Below are 24,196 nucleotides of genomic sequence, written 5' to 3' on the forward strand. Positions count from 1 at the left end.
AGTTGACAAAGCTTCTGGACAGAGGGAGCTTACATTTAGAGGAGACAGTAAAAAGGTAAAGAAATAAGTACACGAGGTCTGCACTGTCCAGTGTGGTAGCCACTAGACACAGACAGCTATTTAAATTTAAATTAATCAAAATTAATCAAAGTTAAATTAAATTAAATTAAAATGTCTGTTTCCCAGTCGTATGAGCCACATTTCAAGTTCTTAATAGCCACATGCGACTAGTAGCTACCATATAGAACAACAGGGATACAGAACATTTCCACCAACACAGAAAGTTCTATCAGGCAGCATTGCTGTAGGTAAGTTCAGATAGAAATCAGCTCTAGGAGGAAGCTAAAAGGCTGATGCAACAGAGAGTTTCTTCTGTGGTAGCTTTTTATCAGATGGTCGGGGAAGGTCTGTCTGAGGATGTGATATTTAAGCCAATATCTGAAGGACAGGAGCAGGCAGCCAATGGGAATGCAGGGGCAGAGCATCTGAGACACAGCAAACGTGACAGCCTGTCGGAGGGAGGGCAAGGAGGCCTGTGTGGAGGGAGCATCACGTTTAGGGGTGTAATGAGAAGGCCAGAGAGTCTTGTAGGCCATGGGAGAGAGTTTGGATTCCATTCTAGACTCTTTGGAAGCCACTAAGGAGACAAATATGATGCTCTGCTGAGTGATGCATGGTTTAAAGACTGGCAGGAAAGGAAGCAGGAAAATCAGGAGACACACAGCAAGGCAAGGGATGACAGTGGCTGAGACTGGGGTGGTGAGCATGCAGATGGGGAGACTGGGACAGAGTGGGGTTTATGCTTGGGTCTCCCTTGTCTGGTGAGAAGGAGTAAGGAAGAAAGGGTGGTCGGTGAGGGAGGAGAGGGGAGAAATGGGTATGGAGCAAATGCTTGTTTTCCTGACCCATAAAATGTCAGTGGATGCAACAGTTACTTGAAACCATCATTGAGCCTGGGTAGAAGGGGCTGGTGTGATGCTGTCCCCTCCTCTCTTTGGCCAGAGAGTATGAGAGCCTGTACATGAGCCACATCTGGATCCCCAGCAGCTGGTGCTCGCCCACCCAAGAGCCCGAGTGTGACATCACTGATGACATCACCGCCACTGTACCATACAGCCTCCGGGTCAGGGCCACCCTGGGTTCACTGACCTCAGCCTGGAGCACCCTGAAGCACCCCTTTAATCGAAACTCAAGTAAGGCTCTTCTCTCCTCACTCCCCTGCCCCCAGCAGCCTCCCCTTCAGGAACCATGCTCACTGAGACTGTTGGGATTCTTTTCAGCATCAAATTAGTCTTGCAAAGCCAGAGTACTGTGAACATCAACAGCCCTAACTGCTCCATTTTAAAAAGTCAGCTGCTTCCCACAGGCCCTCCCTCTCATTTTGAAAGAGACTTTGGAAGTCAGTCCTGTCTCTGGAAGGAAAACTGCTCTGGAAGTGGGGAGATGGGGCTAGGATGGCCTCTCCCTACCCTAGTAGTGCCTCATAAATCTTACACTGCCTCCCATCTGGGGCCTCGCTAACTCCATCTTTGTTGCTCTGTGAGCATCTTCTTTGTGCAATAGGATCTATACATGATTAGGAACAGTCCTTTGGAAATAAGTAACTTTTCTATAGCAATAGAACCTGGAAAATAATTGAGAAAGAAGTAAGGGAAGAGGGCTTCCCTGGTGGCGCAGTGGTTGAGAGTCCGCCTGCTGATGCAGGAGACGTGGGTTCGTGCCCCGGTCCGGGAAGATCCCACATGCCACAGAGCAGCTGGGCCCGTGAGCCATGGCCGCTGAGCCTGCGCGTCCGGAGCCTGTGCTCTGCAACAGGAGATGCGACAACAGTGAGAGGCCCGTGTACCGCGAAAAAAAAAAAAAAAAAAAGTAAGGGAAGAATCCAGATTGGTGACCAAATACGGCAGAGTGCAAATAATGGCCAGTGTGTAGAAGGGTGTGTGTGGGGAACCGCAGTAGCAGGGTCTGGATGCCGGGGGCGAGGAAGCAGCTTGTCACGTGGTGAAGGGCTTTGACATAAAGCTTGATCAAGTCGGAAGAGGAGGGCCACAGAAGAAGAGAAGGTCTAGGCCAGGTCTGTCTTACAGAACAATCACTCTGGCTGTGGTGTGAAAAGTGAACTGGAGTAGGACAAGCCTTCAGGGCAGGTGAACGGTGAGGACGGGGTTGTAACACTCCAGCTGAGCCAAGGTGGGTCCTGATCCCAGAAGTGGGGAAGGGATGGGAAGAAGAGGACAAATTCTAGAGACATTGCTGAGTTAGAAAGGACAGCGCTTGGGGACTAGTTACTGGGAGACAGAATGGGGAGAGATAATGATGGCATCCATCTTCCAGATGGTGTTAGTGGGAGTGTCACCCAAGGAAGAGAACCCAGGAGGAGCAACTGGTCTGAGGAATAAGAGTTGCTGCTGGCTTTGGGCTCTTTGAGATTGAGATGCCTATAGGATATCATGCCATGGATGTCTGATTGGCAGTTGGAAATCAGGCCCTCGGGCTCAGACAGGTCAAGGTTAGACACACAACACAAAATTAATAGCTAGTGGCTTGAGAGCAGGTGAGATGTCCAGGGACAAGACATAAGGACAAAGAACCCAGGATAGGCTCCTGGGAAACCTTAGGTTTAAAAAGAGGGTAGAGGGAAAGTCACTGGTAGGTGCTGGGTGGGGAGAGGGTCATGGAGGGGAGAGCGGATGAGCTGCTGCTGGGCCTGAAGGAGGCCCCTAAATGGGTCCTTGAGAAAGTGGCTTCATGGAGCCGTGGTGATGGTGGACAGGCTGCCAGCTGGAGGGTTGAATGGAGGTGGAAGGGGCAGGGCAGGTGTGGATGATAACGTGACCAGTTGGGACATGCAGGAAAGGCAAGGGAAAGGCCTGTGGTGACCTGTTTTCTTGGTGTGGCAGGTGACCCTCTGCTGGGAGTGAGGACAAAGGAAGGTTTGGGGCAGTAATGGAATGAGTCAAAGGTTACTGAGGACTATATGAGATTGGGTAGAAATTAGGACGGTTAGAAGGTGAGGGAGTCCACGCTAGAAGGGGCTGAGGAAGGTGAATTTGAAGGGGAAGTTGGCCCTCTAGAGTCAGGCAGGTGGGGTTGAAATCCCAGATCAGCCCCTTGAGTCCTCATCTGTAAGAAGGGCAACAGTTTGCCTCACTGGGTAGTTGTGGACAAGATGAAAAGTGCAAAGGCTCAGGGCGGTGCTGTCTTATCATAGCACTCAGCTATTGGTAAATATTAATATTAATTACCCAAGGGATGCCCAGAGTTGAGAGCCAGAGAGCAGAGGAAGGAGGGAAGAGCTGGGGGCAGCAGTGGGACCATTGGAATGGATACCAATAGAAATTTTGGTGCCGAATGTGGGCTCCTCTTCCCAGTCTCTTTCTCTAGGCACTGGGAGGATATGGTGGAGGCAGTGGGATCCCATTGCAGGCCCTGGGGAAGCCTGAGAGGCGCTGGAGGGTAGTGCAGCTTTGCCTCTGCCTGCTGTGCCTGGGCAGCACCCAGCACCACCTCCCTTTGGCTCCTAGAAGCACGGGCTCCAGCCAAGGTCATTGCTGGTGGCTGGCAGCTGTTGGAAAGGAAGGCACGGGGCATTTGGAGATTGAGGGAGTGCCTACAAAGCTATGGGGGCGGGTGTGTGCAGTAGCAACTTGTGCTTGAGAAGGCCAATATAAACAGGAAAAGGGCCACTGCAGAAGGAGCTGAGGAAGGGAGTCTCTGTACCTGCCCCAGAAGCTGCTCCTGTGTGGTCCCCATGCAGGTGAAGTTAGCTGCAGAGCTGGGATGGAATCGAGACTCTCAAGGGCATTACGTCTGTTCTTTGGCCTTTGAAAAAGGCCACGCTGACTTCTCCCAAGACATATGAAAAATCTTATTTTAAGGCTCTCTTGAAAAGGATCTCCTACTCTTAAAGGGAAGCCTGTTGAGAGCAGAGGTTCTTAACCTCAATTATATGAATTCATGTCACAGGGGAGCTTTAGAACCACTTATCTCCAGGGCCCAAGCCTAGAGTCTGATTTAAGCAATCTATGTGCATCCTGTTCATTGGGAGTTAAAAAACACCCCACAGCAGAGTCTAGAAATGTGGAAAGACATGGACTCAAATTCTGGCCATTAACTGTGTGATTCTGGGAAAGTCATTCAACCTCTCTGAGGCTGTTACATTATCTGTACGATAAGAACAGTATTTACCTTCTTAAGCTTGCTGGATGGATTAAATGAGATAAGTTTGTAGAGTACATAGGACAGAAGTTCTTGTCCCAACTTTGTCAAAAAATTCTCTGAACTGAAATGACATTAGGTCATTTTGTCTAATTCTAATCTCAACATAGATGGAGATCAGGGAATCCAATTCTAATCATGTTTGACTTAAAACTGGAGGAGTCAAAACATCTCTCTCCCTACTGGAGGTGTTTCAGACGCAGTTCTAGTGGTGCTGTATGCTCATATGAAGCCTCTGAACTGGGTATGTTTTGTACAGTTGGTCCCTGACTTTCCAAGTCCTCATGTTCCTTTTCCAGGCAGCTCTTCAAATGCCAGGAAATACTTTGTTCTCTGAAAACTCCCTGCAGGAACTGCCTTTCTTTTGAGTGTCCACTGACCCCAGTGCAGGAGGATGTAGCCCAGAACACACTCTGCTAAACTTGCCAAGCCAAGGCCAGCAATTGCGGTGGCCCCTCTGGTCCTGCAGCATCTGGATCTGAGAGGCAAGTCTGGATCCATCATCAGTAACCAGGGACTAAAGACTGTCTGTGTGGGCCCTTCTGTTCTTGGTCTCCTGATAGGAAAGTATCCATGGGGGCTGCTGGCCTCTGTGTTTGGGATCCAGTAATATGAAGGATGGTGCTTGTGCTTATGCTGTAAATTTCTAGAGCTGATTATTGGAATTTGTAAAACCCTCTGATTTTCTAACATCTTCCATTAAGGATATGAGATTGAAGAATCCTTGGACTGAGAATAGAGAGGCCAACCCATCCACAGGCTGCTGATTTGCTGATGTTTGAGAGTTAGCAGCAGCCGGTATATATAACTGGTCTATGCGAATTGTAGTAAGTTGTTGTCATTTGTTTTTTTTTTTTGTTTGTTTGTTTTGCGGTACACTGGTCTCTCACTGTTGTGGCCTCTCCCGTTGCGGAGCACAGGCTCCAGACGCACAGGCTCAGTGGCCATGGCTCACGGGCCCAGCCACTCCGCGGCATGTGGGATCTTCCTGGACCGGGGCACGAACCTGTGTCCCCTGCATTGGCAGGCGGACACTCAACCACTGCGCCACCAGGGAAGCCTGTCATTTGTTTTTTTCATTTGCTCATCATTCAAAAAGTGTCTACTGAGCACCTGCTGAGTACAGGAGAGGATCAGTGTACACGCCTCTGCACACTGTGAAGCCATATCCAAACCCCTCCCCTCCCATGAGCCTGACATGTTTCTACTGATGGCTTGGTCATGGTCTCCCTGGACAGAACTCAGTCTTGTCTGGGTCTGGCTTTGATTCTTTCCTTGTCTTGCCAACAGCCATCCTCACCCCACCTGGGATGGAGATCACCAAGGATGGCTTCCACCTGGTTATTAAGCTGGAAGACCTGGGGCCACAGTTTGAGTTCTTCGTGGCCTACTGGAAGAGGGAGCCTGGTGCCAAGGTGAGACTTCCACCCTTGGCCTTTGAGTTAGACTTTGGAGAAGCAGTCACAGACCTCCGAGAGCTGGATGAGGAAAGCCAGCCCCTGCAGTGCTTGCTGTCTGGGATGGCCTGAGGATGAGCGGGCCTGGGTGAAGTGTGAGAAAGGAGAGATGGGCGTAGGTTGACAATCCCGGCAGCCTCTTCCTCAAAGGACTGCCTTGGTCCAACCCAGACTGTGGCTGGGAGCTGTCTCAGGCCACGTTTGCTAAAGTATGAGGGCTGCCTCCTTGCCCTAAACTCTACCATAGTTGGATCCATGATACCTTTTCAATGCATTTCTTCTCCCTTATCAGCATGTCTTCTCAGCCATTCTCCCTGCTGTTTACAGGCGGCAGACCAGGGTGTTCCAGATCAACTGGATGATTTCAAAAGCATATGAGGCTGGCACAAGGCTCTCGAGGGTGTGTATCTGGGCAGCGTGCAGAAGTCGGGGCAGAGAGTCAGGAGCTGGCTGATAAACAACCCTAATTCTGAGCCAATGGGCACCCGGAATGCCTAGATGGGGCGCTGCCCTACCCTGTGGGATGGATGCTGCGGGCTAGGCTGGGTGGGAGGTCAGCTCTCCCAGAGGGAGTGGCCAAGCATCCTGCAGCCACAGCAGCAGAAAGGATGGAGCTTGGGCAGACCTGTGGAGGCCCTGTCCAAGCTGAAATGGTGACAAGGCCCACTCGAGTCAGCACAAGGAAAAATAGGCTCTGTCACAGGGATTAATATGGTGCTATAAGGGGCTCTCATAGACTCCATGATCAGAGCAGGCCCAGAGCCAGGCTGCAGCACAGCCTCACTTGCCCAGGGGCCCCCGTCTGTGGAGTCTCTGATTCCCTCCAGTGGGTCCTCTCTATTGCACTCTTTCCGTGGCACTCTCCCCAGCTTGCTCGCAGGCCCTGATCCCTCACCACTCCTTCCTGCACATGCCTATGGCTGTGCCTTACCAGGCCTGACTCCTCCTCGCCATGTCCTCTCCCCTTGGTCCCTGCTTCTAGCTGCAGGTATCAGTTCCCCAAGATCAGTTCCTAGCAGAGGAAATCTGACTGGTACTGCTTGTCTTATCAGGCCAAGCTTAGGGGTCGCCGGTTGCTGGCTGGCCTCTGATAGACCCTTTCCAGGCCAAGGGTACCCCTGACCTAATGCCAGTGTCTGAGGGACAGGTCATGTGCCCTACCACCCACTCAATGGGGACCGTGGGCTGGGTAGCTTCCCCTGGAAGGTGGTATGTGTAGGTGGAACAGGCAACAGCCATGGTTTCCAGCATTTATTCCTGCTGGGTCAGGGCCCAGTGGTAGGAGGTGGCATTGCCAGGCGGAGGGAGTCGAGTGCGGGACTGATCAGGGCCTGGGCTGGCTGGGAGCATGCAGATCCCTAGGATTCTTCGGGAGGTGCAGAGCCGGTGCTGGGAGAGGAGCCCGTGTCCTGAGCCACCTGGGCCTGGCCCAGACGAGTCTCCACAGGTTCAGACGCAGAGCACAGCCCTCAGGGGGTGAGTGGGGGTGGAGGGGCATGCAGATGGATGGACAGACAGTGGATGGATGCAAGTGTGAGGAGGCACTGCCCACAGGCTCCAGTGTTCCTGTGCACTGATCCCCCTGGCAGCAGTGGCCCGGCCAAGCCCCCAGTCAGATTTCTGACCTTCAGGTGTCTGTCCAAATATTACCCTATCAGAGAGGTCTTTCCTAATCCCTATTCTGGTGCCTCCTCATCACTCTCTACCTCTTTGCCCTGCTTCATTTTTCTTCATAACCCTCATCACCACCTGATGTGTGTTATATATGGTCTGTCTTACCCCACATAAGCTCCACGAGAGCAGGAACTTTGTTTTGTTCAATGCTGTGTCCCTGTTTTGTTCACTGCTTACACCAGTGCCTGGCACACCGTAGGTGCTAAATAAATAAATAAATATTTAAGAATGAATGAATGAATAAATGAATGAATGAGAGGAACATTCTGTATGCATCTTGGAAAGGAAATATTTACAGCTTCCCTTCCCTCCTTCTCCCTCTTTTGTGTCCTGCTTCCCCCAGAGTGTAACTGTTTTCTGTTTTCCTAAAGGAACACGTCAAGATGGTGAGGCGCGGGGGCATTCCGGTGCACCTGGAAACCATGGAGCCAGGGGCTGCACACTGCGTGAAGGTCCGGACGTTCGTGAAGGCCATTGGGAGGCACAGTGCCTTCAGCAAGACAGAATGTGTCAAGGTGCAAGGTAAGGCCACCTGTCTGCCCCTCCTGGGCGATGCTTGTTGCTTGCTGCTTCCTCTGGTTCTGAGTATCCCCTCGGTTTCCCTGACCTGCTCCCCCAGGCTGGGTAGATCCTGTGGTGAAATTGTTCTGCGTTCTAATCCCCCCAGAAGAGAGTCCACCCTGGGGCTGGGCAGGGGTCACTTGGCAGCTGTCTAGAACACTTTTCCCTGAAAGCTCCCGAGGCCTGAGGCCAGATGTTGCAAGGCTGGTTGACCCGGTGGCAGCTGCCTGGGTATCAGAGGGGGGTGCTAGTGAGGCAGCCGGGGCCTGAGCGTCGGACCTCGTTTGGACGTAGCCCACTGTGTAGCATGGCTGCGCCCAGCTGGGAGGGGCCTGATAGAAAGTTTGTAGAATCCTCTTGTTTGACTTAATTTTTTCCCTTGAATTTTTTATGGTTTAAAAGCCTGCAGTGAAAAGAAATAAAACAAAACCCCATATCCCATGATTTTGCCACACAAACACCACGAGTGACATTTGTGTTTAACTTTTTAGTTTTTTAAAAATTATCATTTTGAGGGCTTCCCTGGTGGCGCAGTGGATGAGAGTCCGCCTGCCGATGCAGGGGACACGGGTTCGTGTCCCGGTCCGGGAAGATCCCACATGCCGCGGAGCGGCTGGGCCCGTGAGCCATGGCCGCTGAGCATGCGCGTCCGGAGTCTGTGCTCCGCAACGGGAGAGGCCACAACAGTGAGAGGCCCGAGTACCGCAAAAAAAAAAAAAAAAAAAAATGATAAGGTACGTGTGGAACTGCCTTCCTCATCCATGTAATTCCCATCCCTCCCCCAGAGGTATTAGCTTTTTGTATATCCTTCTAAAGACTTCTCAATACATTTACAAGTAAATGGGAATATACTTTTATATATTTCCCCTCCTTTTAGCACAAATGTTAGCACACTCCATGCACTGTTCTGGATCTTGTCTTTTTCATTTTACATATCTTGTAGATTTTTCCGTATCTGAAAAGAACTTTTTCATCCTTCTTTGTAGCTACATAGTATTCCACTGTATGTATATATAACTAATTCAACTAGCTCCCTATTGATGGGTATTTAGTTTTTTTCTCCCAATATTTTGCTATTACAGCCAATGCTTTCATTAATTACCTTGGGCATAGATCATTTGCTGGTATATTTGAAGGATAAATTCCTAGAAGTAGAGTTGCTGGGTCAAAGGGCTGTTAGCCTTTGTGTAGACACATGTTGTCGTTGAATTATATATACACTTTGAGTCTGCTTTTTCACAAATATCACATCCATAACATTTTCCATGTAGATTTTCTGATTACCATTTTATACTACTTTTTTTGGGTCTTTATCTTTTAATTGAAGTATAGTTGCTTTTCAATGTTGTGTTAGTTTCAGGTGTTCAGCAAAATGATTGTTATACATATATATATATGTATATAAATCTATTCTTTTTCAGATTCTTTTCCATTATAGGTTATTACAAGATACTGAATATAGTTCCCTGTGCTATACAGTAGGTCCTTGTTGGTTATCTGTTTTCTTTTTTTTGCGGTACGCGGGCGTCTCACTGTTGTGGCCTCTCCTGTTGCGGAGCACAGGCTCCAGACGCGCAGGCTCAGCGGCCATGGCTCACGGCCCAGCCGCTCCGTGGCATGTGGGATCTTCCTGGACTGGGGCACGAACCCGTGTCCCCTGCATCGGCAGGCAGACTCTCAACCGCTGTGCCACAAGGGAAGCTCTCTGTTTTATATATAGTAGTGTGTATATGTTAATCCCAAACTCCTAATTTATCCGTCCCCCAGACCCTCATTTTATACTACGTTTTAAAACCATGTAAGTCAAGCTTGTTAAAAAATTCGAACAACACAGAAGTATATAAAGTAAGAGGTACACGTTCTCCATTCTCCGCACACCACTCAGGAGGTTTCCTTTGGCAAGTCTGGCATTTAATCCTCCAGTCATCATGTGATGCCAGTACTCAGAGGCACAACTGGGACTGTACTGTGCTTACTGCTTTGTACCTCGCTCACCTTCACTGGGTATTGCTATTGTGAGCACCTGTTAATGTCAGTACATATAGATCTACCTCATTGTTTAAGAACATGCATAACAAGCCAGTATATGGGTGTGCCAAAGTATATGTAACCATCCCCCATAAATAGGTATATTCTGTGCTTTCCAGTCTTTTGCCACTACAACCCGTGATGCAGCGAACAAGTCTGTATATATCCTAATTCTCATTTTAATAGCTGAACTCCTGACCTGCCATGATGATATCCCATGATGTATTAAATCATCCTCCATTGGGGGTATTTAGATCATTGCCATCTGCTTTTGAAGATGATGTTCATTCACTGATTCATTCATTCATTCAGTGAATAATTATTGAGCACTGACTATGTGCCACCTGCTGGGCCCGTCACTGGGATACAGCAGGGAAGTCCCTGCCCTCACCGAGCTTACCTTCTAGTTGGGGAGACAGGCTACAAGGCAGTAAACAAATGAGATGGTGTCCCTTGGTGGTACGTGCTATGAGAAAGCACACCAGAGTGTGCTGGGGTGGCGGAAGGTGCAGAGGTGCTGCTTTGGGCAGAGAGGGGGGCTGGTTATGCGAGGCTGTTGCTCTAATAAAGATGTTGCTGTGAACTGCTTTCTGCATATGCTTCCTTCCTTGGAATTATTCTTTGGAATCCACTCACAGGAGTGGATGAAAGAGTATGAACATCTGTGTATCTCTTGATATGTACTGCCAACATATTTTCCAAAATCATTGATACAAACTGTGGGGACCCCAGCCATCTGGAAGAGCCCACCAGCTTCTCTGCAGCTGCATTGGCTGTGGCACCCTTCACATCCTGGGTGAGCAGTCCAGCCCAGAGGGGCTAAACGAATAGGACAGAGAGATGGGAAGGTAACCTGTCCCCCCCTTCCGCATCTCCAGACGTTCAGACTTGGCACTTTCTGATAAATCATTTAGTAGAATTTGGAGCCAGCCCTACCTGTGTGACCTGGGGTAAGTCACTTAACCCTCGCAGGGGCTTGATATATGAGTTATTATGTGACTGTGTTCTGAATTCAGCATTTTCCTCCATCACACGAATCAATGCCAAGAGTAAGTTGTGAAATACACTTTGTTTTCAGTTACTGCCCAGCTCCCTTCTGGGCTGTTCTCTTTTGGTGCTTCCCCCTCATCCTGCCCGGGGCCTGGCCCTCTGCCTTCTTCCTGGCAGTGGCTCAGAGGTACGTGCAAATACAGCTAGTGGCTTAACAGATGATGCTCCTCCCTTTCCCTTCCCAAGAAAAAGATCGTAATCTTCCTTGGCTTTCTGGAAACCAATCTGGATTCTAGAAAAATGGTTTTAATGGTGGTCATTTCGGTCACTAGGGCACACATCAGATGTCAGGGTGTTGGCATCTGCTCTCTTGGCCAGTGTGCAGAGCCAGATCCAGGAAAGCGAGGGAGGCCCAGGATTGTCTCCTAAGCCGGTTCCTGTCTTTCCGTTTCCAGGAGAGACCCTGCCGCTGGCACTGGCTCTGTTCTCATTTGTGGGCTTCATGCTGATCCTCGTGGTTGTGCCGCTCTCCATCTGGAAAATGGGCCGGCTGCTCCAGCACTCCTGTTGCCCCGTGGTGATGCTCCCCGACACCTTGGTAACTGTTCTTTTTCCTTTCAGCATGATGCTGACCCGATGTAGTCTGGGTCTTAGTGGGGCAGGGACACACATATCGTGGGTTTACAAGCATTTGCACAAAGAGGGGAGAAGAGTACTTATAGGAATTCCCTCCTAGTCAGAGGGGCTGGGAGACGTCCCATCACCAGGGGGTGGTGGCCTTCCCCAGGCTCCCATCAGGCCTCTGCTCCTTGCCCCCAGGTCCTGGCACGGCCAAGGCAGCAGGTGTGTAGCCCAGCCCAGGAGGCTCTGCATTCCAGGAGTCATGCATAGTCTTACCCTGAGGACCGGCCTACCGAGCCTTCTTACCTCCCTCCCATCATTGTAACAGCAGCTGCATCCAGAAATATGTTCCAACACAACATAGTCAGTTCATACGCCAAGAGCCTCATGGGTCCTCAGGGTGAAGTGCACGTGTGTGAAATTAGGGCGCGTGGAGTCTGCTTTGCCTTTGGCTGGGGGCAGGGGGACTAGCTGGACCTGTGACTACCGAAGGTGAGGGATCCCAGCTCCTCACAAGCCAGGGTTCTTATCTTACTCCTGAGGTCACTGGGCCATAGATCTGAGTGTCTCCAGTGGGGACAGGCCCTGTGTGCTGTGCCAGGGTCGGGGAAAAGCAAAAGCAGGTCTCCAGAGATCCTCACACGTTGCATCTGTCTGCTTCCTGTGCACCCTAGCCCCCCACCTCAGCCCCAGACCTCAACCCACCAAGCAGTGCAACAGAACACAACAAAATAATAACAAACAAAAGCAAACCCATCCCTGTGCCTCAGGGATATCTCACCCTTCTGTCCTGGGAGGATGGGGTTAGCGGTCAGCTTCTCAGAAGCAGCTAGAGCCAGAACTGCCTGCAAGCTATACATTCCTGTAGTTCCTTGTCAGCCAGGAGTTACCCTGGAAGGGTCCCTCTTGTGACATCACAGGGCCCTGAGAGCACAGGCCATGCTCCCCCTTCACAGGAGGACTAACCCTCCCTGCAGTCCAGTCCTCAGGACACCCTGCACGCCCCACCATATGATCCTAGTGTCAGCTCTCTTTCTTTCCAGGAGTTTAGGGAGTCATGACTCCAGGGGACACTGGTCCAGAATTAAGCACCAGGCACCATTCTAAGGCTTTACGGATATTTGCTCATTTCATTTGCCCCTTTTCATAATGTTTACCAACCAGTGTTCTTTACATCGGTTCCCCCTCCAGCCCCTCTGGATGACTAAAGGGTTTACTGCTAAACATAAAGGCAGTGGGATGTATCAAACATAGGGGACAGGGCTGGCCTGCATCCCCTTCAGCAAGAACTTGAGGGGCTCAGAGTTCCCTGAAGCACAAAAGGATGTGTATTCTGCTGTTGTTGGGTGGTGTTTTATAAATATCAATTGGATCAAAATGTTTAATACTGTTCAGATCATCTTTGTCCTCACTGATTTTGTTGGAATAGTTCTATTAGTTATTGAGAGAGAGACAACAAAATCTCTAACTATGAGTGTAGATGTGTCTGTTTCTCCTTTCATGTCAATTTTTCCTTCATGTGTTTTGAACCTGTTTTAGGTGCATACATATTTATGATTGATAGGTCTTCCTGAATAATTGAGTGTTTTATCATCATGAAATGTCCCTCTTTGTCTCTGGCAGTATTCTTATCCTGATATCAATATAGCCCTTTTTTGTTTACTGTTTGTAGGGTGTATCTTCTTCCATATTTTTATCTTAAACTTACGAGTGTTCTCAAATTTAAATGGTGTCTCTTGAAGCGGCACAGAGGTTTTTTGCTTTGTTTTGTTTTGTTTTTTAAGTGAATCTGTTCCAACAATCTCTGCCATTTAATTGCAATGTTTAATCCATTAACACTTAATTCTAGTCCTCTCACTTCCTAACTTTTCTGTTTGCACCCATATCTGTTTTCTGGTTCTTCTGTTCATGGCACCAAGAGAGACCCTCAGCTCCTCAGGGAACTGTAAAAAATGGGAAACTCACCCAGAGACATTCCCTTCTTCCAAGTGTCAACTTTTGGTTGCTCTCCTGTGACTTAAGGAAGTTGGTTTCATATTTTGATCCGTTTTTGAAGTTGCTATCTGCAGGAAGATTGGTCTGTTTGGTGCTCCTCTGCCGTTAGTAGAAGCGGAGCCCTGGAGTAAAGGAAGAACCCCTGAATGAACCCAAAACGATGATGATGGGAGGGGAGCATTCCTGGCTCAGCAGGTCACTAGCTCTTCTTTTCCACACACGTAAAAAGCTCAGCCTCCTCGGCTGGACTCCACTGAGTAGTTACCCTTTACAGCTTTCCTCTCAACTCTGTTCCCATGCTTACCCTCTACTCACGAGCTCTTGCATTCCTAATACCCTCCTTCAATTTCCCTCTTCTGGTCCTACATTCAATGACCTAGCAGAGTTCCCTCCCAGGACCCAGTGTGTTGTTAGGGAGCCACAGAGTAAAGGGCCAGGGAAAGAACAATGTAAAGGGTCCGTTCCCTGGAGAATTTCAGGTGCACAAGGAAAGCCCTCCAATGGCAAGAGCTCCTAGGAATCCTAATGCATTATGAGCCATACCCTAAAAATAGCTTTTGGAGAAAACCAAGCAACTGAGATGAGACCAGAGACAAGGACATTCTTTTTTTTTTTTTTATTCATTTATTTAGGCTGCACTAGGTCTTAGTTGTGACATGTGGGCTTCTTAGTTGCGGCACGGGACTCTTAGCTGCGGCATGCATGCAGGATCTAGTTCCCTGATCAGGGATCAAACCTGGGCCCCCTGCATTGGGAGTACAGAGTCTTACCCACTGGACCACCAGGGAAGTCCCGAGACAAGGAAATTCTATGAGAGAATGACCACTTTTGTCCGTGGAAGGTAAATGCCATGACCCTTGACCACCTTTTTCTTCTCTGTTTCCCTTACCATCCTTCCTACTTTGTTCTAGTGTCTGTTCCTACATGCATTCTTTTCCATAAGGCTTTTAATTTGTATTCTGTTTCTCTCCAGATTTTAACATGGACAGTTTCTCTGAGTGTATGCATTTCCCACGGTGTTTTGTGAGAAATAGATAGCTAGTGTGCATCAAATCCCAAATAAGTTCTGGAGCTGCACATCACCACCACCATCTCCCCCCTCTCAGCCTTTACTTTAGCACAGCCTAGCTGCGCTTCAACATTTGCACTGGTCATAGATAATCCTCCAAACTATTAAAAAGCAACTTCCAGCCAACCTTGCAAAGACCATGCATCTTTCCAATTAAACCATGGAAAATTACCAAGTGGAAATCCTCGACAAGGCTTCAAAAAGTCCTGTTGAGTTTGTAAATGTTTAATTTGTCTGTTTGGATTAAACATTTCATGTCTTCATCCATAATTTTACAGTTGGTGATGGTTGCACTCTGAAATATACCATTAAGAATGTCTTTCCATTCAAGTTTTTATCACCAAGTAACAGTCTATGGCAAAAATATATATGCAAGGAAAATTATACTAAGACTGCTCAGTGTGTGTTCCCTATTTTAAAATATAATGTATTTTCCTTGTCTTTTATCCATAATTGCTTCATGGGGATGGAGGCTTTGGTGCTAAAGGTTCTTTGTTTCCTTTCTGTGACTCACTTTATTCTTTCTCTTCTTGCTGTCACATTCCACTGTAATGTGGGTAGCAAACATCAAGATGGCCTCAAGTTAGTCATCTCTAAATTGAGATGTGCTCCAATGGGCCATCCCAAGTCTGACTTTGTGTGCTTCATAGAAAGTGGAGTTTGTGAGCCCAGATGCCTCTGGGGCCCAGACAGATTAAAAAAAAAAAAAAAGAGTGAACAGTGCAATAAATGTGATTTAATAGGGAGAGATAGATAGGAGGACCATGGCAAACATGGCCCAGCTAAAGAAACCAGCTTCTTCTCAGTTCATGCAGTTTGCTGCCAAGAGGGGATGTGAGCCAGTGCTTCCTAAATTTGAAATGAGAATCCAGAAATCCAGACTTTATAATAAATCTCCTGATTTTCAAATGTTAAGAACAAATTCAAATTAAAAAAAAATATATCAGCTGAACCTTGCTTGGAAGTTTGTTCTAAACTATGGGACAACAGTTTTGTACCTTCTGAAATTCTGAGCTTACGCTGTTTCACTTTAATGTTCTAGAACGACACCATCCAGTATGGTAGCTGCTAGCCATATGTGATGATTAAGCACTTGAAATGTGACTAGTCCAAATTGAGATGTGCTGTAACTATGAAATACATGACAGATTTTGAAGATGGTACAAGAAGAGTATAAAATAGTTTATTAATATTTTTATGCGGATTAGATGTTGAAATAATATTTATTTTTAAAATAAAATATATTTTTAAAATTAACTTTACCTATTTCTTTTTACTTTATAAAATGTGCTACTGGAGAATTTTTAATGGCTTATGTAGCTCACATTACATTTCCATTGCAAGGCACTCCGCTAGAGTTTAAAAAGCAATCAGGTATAAGCACTGCAGATGTAGGTAGCCAGTGCCCTGGGAATCTGACCAGACCAGCATCAGGGAATTGGTGGTGGGCTCCACACTGACATCCCATTCAGTGAGCCTTGCTTTCCCATTATTTGCCTGTGGACACCAGGAGTGAGCCCTGTAGCCACCTCTTTACAAACAAGATCAAGGGCAACCGACTAGATGAAGCTAATGTCTCTGGGGATGGGGGTGGAGGAAACCATTGTGCCCACCTGTCTGTGCCCACATGCCACTCTTTAAAGTGATGACAGGGAGGGACTTCCCTGGCGGTCCAGTGGTTAAGACTCTGCGCTTCCACTGCAGAGGACACGGGTTTGATCCCTGGTCGGGGAACTAAGATACCACATGCCCTATGGTGTAGCCAAAAAAAAAGAAAAAGAAAAAAGAAAAGTGATGATGGGAAGGGCTGTGGGAGACGCTGTGCAAGACCCAAGTGAGTTTGTTGGAGGCGAATGGTCTAGGGGCGACACTGGGGAAAGTCGCCCTGAAAGGTTGATACCTGCATTTTTACAACCAGTTATGATGATGTATTGGGGTTGCTGGGAGAAGATAGCAGGGATGTGAAGTATGAGTAGGAAGGGACTCCTGTTTATGGAGCACCATCCCTGGACCAGACACCCTGCTAGTGCTGTACGTGGAGCACCTCAGACTAGGTCACTCTTTTCAGAGCTCTCTGGCAGAAGAAGGTTAGATTTTTTGGACCAGAACTACATTCTGGGCTTCTGTGGGGCAGGGTCCCCTAGGGAGGAGTGCCGAGAGGCAGGACCCCAAGACATCTGCTGGTCGGTGACCTGGGAGACGATCTCAGTGAAGGTGGGAAGCCCTTGCTCTAGGGGTTAGAATTGTCTTTGGGCTTTTCTGCTGCTGGAAAGTTAATGAATCAGATAGTTGAGGTTTTTGGTGATATTCTCCACGATTACTATTACTATGACTCTTCACCTAATGAATATGAATGAAAATTGTTTTTCAGAAAATAACCAGTTCACCCCAGAAGCTAATCAGCTGCAGAAGGGAAGAGGTAGAAGCCTGTGTGGTGGCCGGGCTGTCTTCTGAGGAGCTCCTCAGGGCCTGGATCTAGCAGATGAAGTCTAGAAACCTGGTCTGCAGGACATGGGACGGTGAGGGGAAGGGCCGTGCTTCGGCTTTCCTCCAAGGACAAAGGACAAGAGAAGAAGAGCCTGCTGTGTCTGTGTTAGAAGCAACTGTCAGAGGTAGAGTGGTGTGGCCTATGGAGCACTGAGAGGGGGTCAGGGGATGCGACCTCCAGCACTGGATCTCTCTGCTGTCCTCTAGGGGGATGACCTTGTGGAAGGTGCTTCGTCTCTCAGTTTTCTCAACTATACAATGAGGGGATTAAGTACCCAACCATTAAACCATATGTATATATATCCATATCATCTCTCCACCACTTGCAGAGCTGTAGGGAAATTGACAACACTGTGCATTGGGATTGGTTCTGCTTTGCTGAAGAGCAGTAGATACACGTGTAACAGGAATAATCCCAAGCTCTATACACCTGCTGGCTTGGAGATCCTGCTTTGCTAGAGGAACCTTGAAGAGGAAAGGAAGGGTGGGTGCAATGGGGTTGATTTCACTTCAAGCCAAATGCCTGCTCAGAGGTGACTGAATGGCTCAGCCAGCTCTCCAAACCATGACCCGGAGGGAGGCCACAGCCCCCTGAAAATGAGCCGCGCACAGATGCTGCAGACACGTGAAATGCTGTACAGGGTAGATAGTGTGTGCACACTGAGGACAGCAGCTAAAATGCATGTGCATGATGAGATGAGACCGCAGAAGGATGTTGATCATAAGTGCGATGTTTGCTGTGTTCCTTTTTCCTGTACTGTTGTTATAGTACTGAATGAAAAATAAAAAGGTGTCACATTGGGTAATCATTGTGGTTTCTTCCAAAAAAGTTGTCTTTAGGGTTCCAGTTATATCATCAACCTTGAGTGCAGGTCACCTGAAGACCACCTTTGGTCAGGAGATGTGGGAGTAGCCCCAGGTAGGGGATGGGGCAGGGAACCAGCGAGGGGCAGCGTCTGGCTGCATGGGAAACGTGACTGAAGCAGCTGGCCAAAGCCTCATCCGGCCAGGATGCTCCTGCATCTTCCTGGAGGCCTCGTGATACAGGAAATCCCTTGGGGACCTCTTTTCCTTAAGACAGCTCCTCGGGTGTCCTTAACTCTCCTAGCATGTTCATCTGGGGCACGCGACTGAAGCCTCTTCCCGACCCTCTCCCCCACCAGGTGAGGAAGAGTCAGGGTCAGAGAAGGGATGGAGGGGGAAGTTTCTTGAAGGCTGAAACGATTGCTGGGCAAGGCCTGTGCCTCCCTTTTAGACCCCAGCCCTCCCAGTTCTGGAGCCTCTGAACTGGTTTGTCTCCACCCCCACTTCCTGGGCCCCTTCCAGCCAGCCCAGAGGTGGAGACAGTCTAACTGCTTCAGCCAGGTGTTTCCCCTACAGGATAGAGGCCCACAGCCCTCTCTCCATCTGGTGGGGTTTCGAGGAGCCAGAGGATGGGCTCTCTTTAAGATGAGATCACTGAAGATCATTTCATCTGTACCATTTTGTATGCCTCTGTGTTGTCTGACTCTTGTACGAAGAGTATGTGTTCGTTTTACCTTTGGCCTAACCTGGAAACATATTTTTAGTTTGCAGAAATAAAGACGATACTAGTTCACCAGTCACCAACCCCCTCCTCCCTCTCCCCCGTCACCTGTCTAGGCCCAGAACCCAGAAATGACCCCTGACTTTCCCTCTGCTTGCGTCCCTCTCACAGGTAGTCTCACTGCCCATCCACCTTGCAGGCATTTACAGGTATACAGGAATTTCTCTCAGTTATTCTAGTGTCGTCCCATGTCCCCAGAATCACTTATCGAAGCCCAGCCATGCACCAGACATTGAGCTAGTTCCTGAAAGTAGGGGGGCTGCCTCCCCTGTAGCTGGCCATTCCCTCTGGCCCGGAGTACTTGTGTTCTAACTCCCCAGCCTCCCCTCCTCCCCTCCAATCACCCGGCCCTCTAAGCTGGGACACTTTAATGAATGAAAATGGGTGTGATTAATAACTACAACAGGATGGCAGGGAGACTGACCATCTCTCACAGTCCTTCATGCTGCTCAACTGAGTTGACACCCATGACCCCAGAATCAAGCCCAACTTTCTTAGTCCTGCCTTCAGATGCTGCCAGAGTCCAAGGAATAAAACCCCTGCTCCATGACGCTTACATTCGAATGTGGGGGGAAAGGAGAAGTAATAATAAAATAATACTAGCAATGATCATTATTAAGTGAATTATCTAGTATATTGGGAGTTTGTAAGTCCTATGGGAAAATGACAAGGCGGAGCAGAAAATGGAGGGGTGGGGTAAGGGCAGGTTGCAGCCTCCTCTGAATGAAAATAAATGGAAACAGCAGAACCACAACTGTCAAATAAGTCACACAGTGTGGGAGATTAAGCATGACTCTAGAACAAAATGGTTTGGCAACAAAGCCTCAGGAGTGTGCGGTCTAAAACAAAAACTATATTCAGTATTTATACTGTTTGTATTGATAGTGTATTTTTTTTTAAGCTGTTCCCTTAAGTTGTCAGAGCAAGTAAATAATCGTGTTTATTTTTATTTATTTATTTATTTGCAGTACACGGGCCTCTCACTGCTGTGGCCTCTCCCGTTGTGGAGCACATGCTCCGGACACGCAGGCTCAGGGGCCATGGTGTACCGGCCCAGCCGCTCCGCGGCACGTGGGATCCTCCCGGATCGGGACACAAACCCGCGTCCCCTGCATCGGCAGGCGGACTCTCAACCACTGCGCCACCAGGGAAGCCCAATAATTGTGTTTATTTTGACGGGAACCTAGATTTCAAGATTAGTGGAAGGGAAGACCAATGGTAGACTCAAACATTTGAGGAGGAGCAGTGTACTGCTGGAACTGAACTGAATATAGCAATATGAAGTCATGTCTTTATAAAACATTAAATGAAAAATATATTTCCTTTATGGCTTTTTGCCACTGAAATGGCCCAGTTGCAATGTACCCCGGATTTTGGTTTCTAATGCTATTTTTCTCCCCAAAGGAGCCATGGTATCTTGGAACAATGTCTGATTCCATGCCTGGTCTGGGGTGGAAGGGTGCAAGGCAATCCCAGGACACCTACACTTTGTTAGGCCAGAAGCAAAGCTTTCAGTAGTTGGGTCATTCAAAATTATGCAAGAATCAATCTAAAAGGGGTAAATTTGCCCAAGCCAAAGTTGGGACAATGTGAGCATCAAAGGGAGAGTTCTGGCTTACATCAATGGACACAATAAATTTGAAAAGTGATGGGTCCATAACTGTACACACAAAAAGCAAATGCTCAGAGAAGATGAATAGAATGTATTTCTACTGATTCTTTTTATTGAATCCTGTTGGGCTTATTGACTCGCTGTATCAAAGAATCATACTAGTAAATGTAGGTACAGCAGTCAGAAGGTGGTCACCACCAGCATTACCTGGTCCAGGCCATGACCCTCCCCACCATGAACGCCTGCGAAGCCTCCCCTTCCAATCTTTTTGCACTTGCACATCTTTCCTGCCAAGGCTTCCGCGGCAAAGTTCTTTTAAGTTCCTTTTACAGACTGTAGACTCTGTCTAGCCTCTGTGCTACATTTCCCCAACTCTTAGATTTTTTTTTCTACTTATTTTTCTGTGTGCCCATTTTATGCTTTGGCTAACTTCCTGTGGGTGCTTAGGATTCTCAGTTTCCTTGTAATCTGGCCTGACTCGGTCCCTTCAGGGAACTTCCGCCAGCTTTTGAGCCCACCTGGAGGGGGGAACCTCATTACGTCCACAGCTGTCTGGCGCCACCTAGTGTTGAGTACGGGAAATTCCTTCTTTTGTTCCCACTCGCCTCGAAGCGCCCTGGGCTTCCGGGATAGAGAAAAGGAAAACTCAGGCAAGTTTCCTAGAATGAGAACTCAACAGCAAACTTCCACGGGCTTGGTCCCTAGCAAACCTCCACTGTCGTCAGTAGATTTAGAGTTTAGCAAAGGCCACCATCTCCTCGCTCGTGTTCTGTCTGTCCCCAGCACATGATTAAGGGCTCCACTCTGTGCCCACGTGGGTCTCCCTCTTCCCCTGTCTGTCGGTCTTTCCTCTGTGCTGCCCTTCCCTACGTCTTAAAAAAGGAGTTTTTGGTATTTTTCCCCATGTGTTCTATTTCTAGCCTATCCCTGGATTTGACTGACTTTCTTGTTCCCACGACGGGAGAGTCATGTTAAACCATTTTGGCGCCCAGACTGTGACGTTTGGAAGTGGCACACAAGAGTTGACCCCAAATTACAGTTTTCTCTTTCTGGCTCAAGGGATTCTCAGGTCCTCAAGCATCTAACAAAAAAGCCTGGAAAACCCACACAGGTGGGAGCAGGAGGTTCACAAAGGGAAGACACAGCCCCTTCTGCCTCCTTCACTGGAGTGGGCTGCCAGCCCAGGAGAGGTTGTAAAACCCCATTAAGGACCTTGGAGGAAAATTTGACGAGCCTTCTCAGGTACCTGCAAAAAAGCCCCCAATGCAAAAGCACAAACTCTCCTGTGGGAGGAAGTACATGTCCCTGGTCCCTCTACTGCACCCCACTGGGGAAATTAAAAAAAAAGACTTTAAAAAACCTGGCTGTTGGAAAAATAAGTGCCTGTGTAAACCTCAGTAACTTCTACGTTTGCTCCTGTGCTTTAAAATGACTCATCTACGAGGTGGCCACACATCTCCAAATTTCCTGGAGATGCCAGGAAGTCTTCTATCAAACTGCCTTGGTGTCAGCCTACAGATGTTATTTGGGGTTAGGAGATCACACCCCAGAACTAGGGCCCTCTGATGCCATCCCGCCTACATTAACCTCGCTGAAGGGCTTCCTCCCTCCCTCCCTTCCTTCCTCCCTCCCTCCCCCTTCCTTCCTTCCTTTTATCTTTCTTTTCTTTTCTAACAAAGTTTTAAACTCTGAAGGAGAAATTTAATTTGGCCTTGGCAAAGGCAAGCCTCAGGCTGAAGAACTGATAAGAAGCTTGTGTCTGAACCAAGGGGGTGGACTACTTCCACCCCCTTCCCATCCTCCAATCAGCCACCTCTGAGTTTCCTCCCTTCCTAAACTTCATCTAGCCCTTTATTGCCACCCCAGACACAAATCAGCCAGTCTTTGCGCTCCAGTGCCTACTGTGAACTGAAACTTGGTATCACTGAACCTCTGGAATTGTGCCTCTCCAGGATATTCAACCAGCCTGCCCTGTGTCAGCTCTCATGACCACTCTTCTGGGTAGGATAGGACAGGAGAGGAAAGGATTTCTGCTTTAGCTACTAATAAGCAAACTCCTCCCATCACCAAGGGAGAGTGTTGCCACTTTGGAAATGGGCCTGTCCACTCTGTGAAGACTGAGATGACCGGGTCTGGACATGCTTCTTGCTTGTGTAGCTCAGTAGTATCTGAGACATGCCTGGAAGACATTGATCAAGATGGTGGAGTAAGCACACATCAAGCCCTCTCTGTAACCTCCTCCAGCCACAGAGGAGTGATTGATGAAATGTGCATGCACACACACACACACACACACACACACACACACACACACACGAGCCAATGAATGAATCAAAAAATCAATCAATCTTTGTGGACCAATAATGAAGAATAAACCTACAGAGTAGGCTGGTGAAATGTAGCCCAAGGGTAGAAGGAAATGGGTATACATAGATTGAGCTTCAAAGCTCATGTGGGAATGGAGATGAGTGTACCCTGTGCTTGGCAGGAGAGTGGACCCATGCTTGCTGCATGAAGCTGGGGTTGGGGCTGGTTGTCTTGCCTATCCAGCAAATGGGGGCTGAAAACACTCCAGAAACGTGCTGCTTGCCCATGGTGCAGGAAGGAAAAGGGGCATCTTTGCTAAAGATGGGAACTGGGCTGGTCCTGCACCAGGGGTGCAGCACCAGGAATTTTGTTGCCTGAGAGCCAGCACCTGAAAGTCCATAATTTAAGAGTCCACCCTGGGTGTGCAAACCAGGAAGAATGGGCTAAGTTAGCTGCAAAAGTTCTTACCATGCAAGGACTTGTTCATGGAAAACACTCCCAGGCAGAATGAGCTTTGGAACAAAAATGACAAAGGACATTACGAAATTCATCTTGAGGCTCATTTTACAGGCTCAACAGACAGAAGAATTCATAACAGAAGAGATGGAAATAATAGATAATTTGAAAATCTGAAAACTCATGGAATGTCTCCCACCCTTCCTTAAAATGTAGTGGTGGCAGCTTTTTTTCCCTACCAATTGAGAGTATTTTGGTTACTTCTGGGTAATAGAAAGCTCTAGAGCCACTTTCACTAGGAGTTTGCATTCATAATTAAAATTGCCTATTCCCAGATAATAATAAAAGCTTTGAACTCTCATGAGATATAAAGTTTCTTTTGTCTTTAGCAGGTGGCTTCCTGACTTCAGGGAAGGGTGTGGTCAGCTTCTCTCTCTCTTTTTTTACATCCTCCTCCTTCACCTGCAGCCATTGTGGACCCCTCTGAGATTGGAGTTCAAGAAGGGAAGAGGGAAAAGGGGGATCAGGAAAGGTCTTACTTGATTGGAACAGTGGAAAGCTGGGTTTGGGCTTCCTGGGACCCACTGAGGTTTAAAGCTGCTTCTTTCTCCTATGAATACTTTTGTGAGTTCTTCGTAAGCTTTCCTGCTGAAACTCTCAGACTGTAACTCCCATGTAGGTAATGAATTTTGTTTTTCCAGCTTGTGATGGGTAACTTTATGTGTCAACTGGGCTGGGCCATGGGGTGCCCAGATATTTGGATGAACACGATTCTGGGTGTGTCTGTGAGGGTGTTTCTGGAGGAGAGTAACATTTGAAATGGTGGACTGGGTAAAGCAGAGTGCCCTGCTCATGGTGGCTGGGTCTCATCAAGTCACTTGAAGGCCTGAGTAGAATAACAAGGTTGAGTAAGAGAGAATTCTCTCTCTCTGCCCAACTGTTTTCAAGCTGGGACATCAGACTTCTGTCTTCAGACTCAAGCTTGGACTGGAATTTACACCATTGGCTTTCTTTGTTCTCAGGCCTTCAGACTCAGACAGCAACTATACCATTGGCTCCCCTGGGTCTCCAGTTTGCCAACTGCAGATCTTGGGACTTGTCAGCCCCCAAATCATGTGAGCCAATTCCTTATAATA

The 24,196-nt window shown here is 48.1% G+C and overlaps 1 protein-coding gene across 3 annotated transcripts in view; it reads left to right on the forward strand.

Moving 5' to 3' along the window:
* IL20RB (interleukin 20 receptor subunit beta) overlaps positions 1-17,897 on the forward strand; it is a 30,961-nt gene extending 13,064 nt beyond the window's left edge. For 2 of the 3 annotated variants that reach the window (XM_060010042.1, XM_060010043.1), the window contains 5 exons: positions 1,003-1,193; positions 5,509-5,633; positions 7,721-7,871; positions 11,384-11,526; positions 16,985-17,897. In XM_060010042.1, the coding sequence (XP_059866025.1) occupies positions 1,003-1,193; positions 5,509-5,633; positions 7,721-7,871; positions 11,384-11,526; positions 16,985-17,092 (718 nt within the window). In that variant the 3' untranslated portion in view covers positions 17,093-17,897. The remainder of the gene's footprint in view (positions 1-1,002; positions 1,194-5,508; positions 5,634-7,720; positions 7,872-11,383; positions 11,527-16,984) is intronic. The other variant, XM_060010044.1, reaches the window with a different exon arrangement.
* The last annotated feature ends 6,299 nt before the right edge of the window (positions 17,898-24,196 follow it).

Source organism: Delphinus delphis, chromosome 4, assembly GCF_949987515.2.
Source record: "Delphinus delphis chromosome 4, mDelDel1.2, whole genome shotgun sequence".
In the NCBI taxonomy this organism is placed as follows: Eukaryota; Metazoa; Chordata; class Mammalia; order Artiodactyla; family Delphinidae; genus Delphinus; species Delphinus delphis.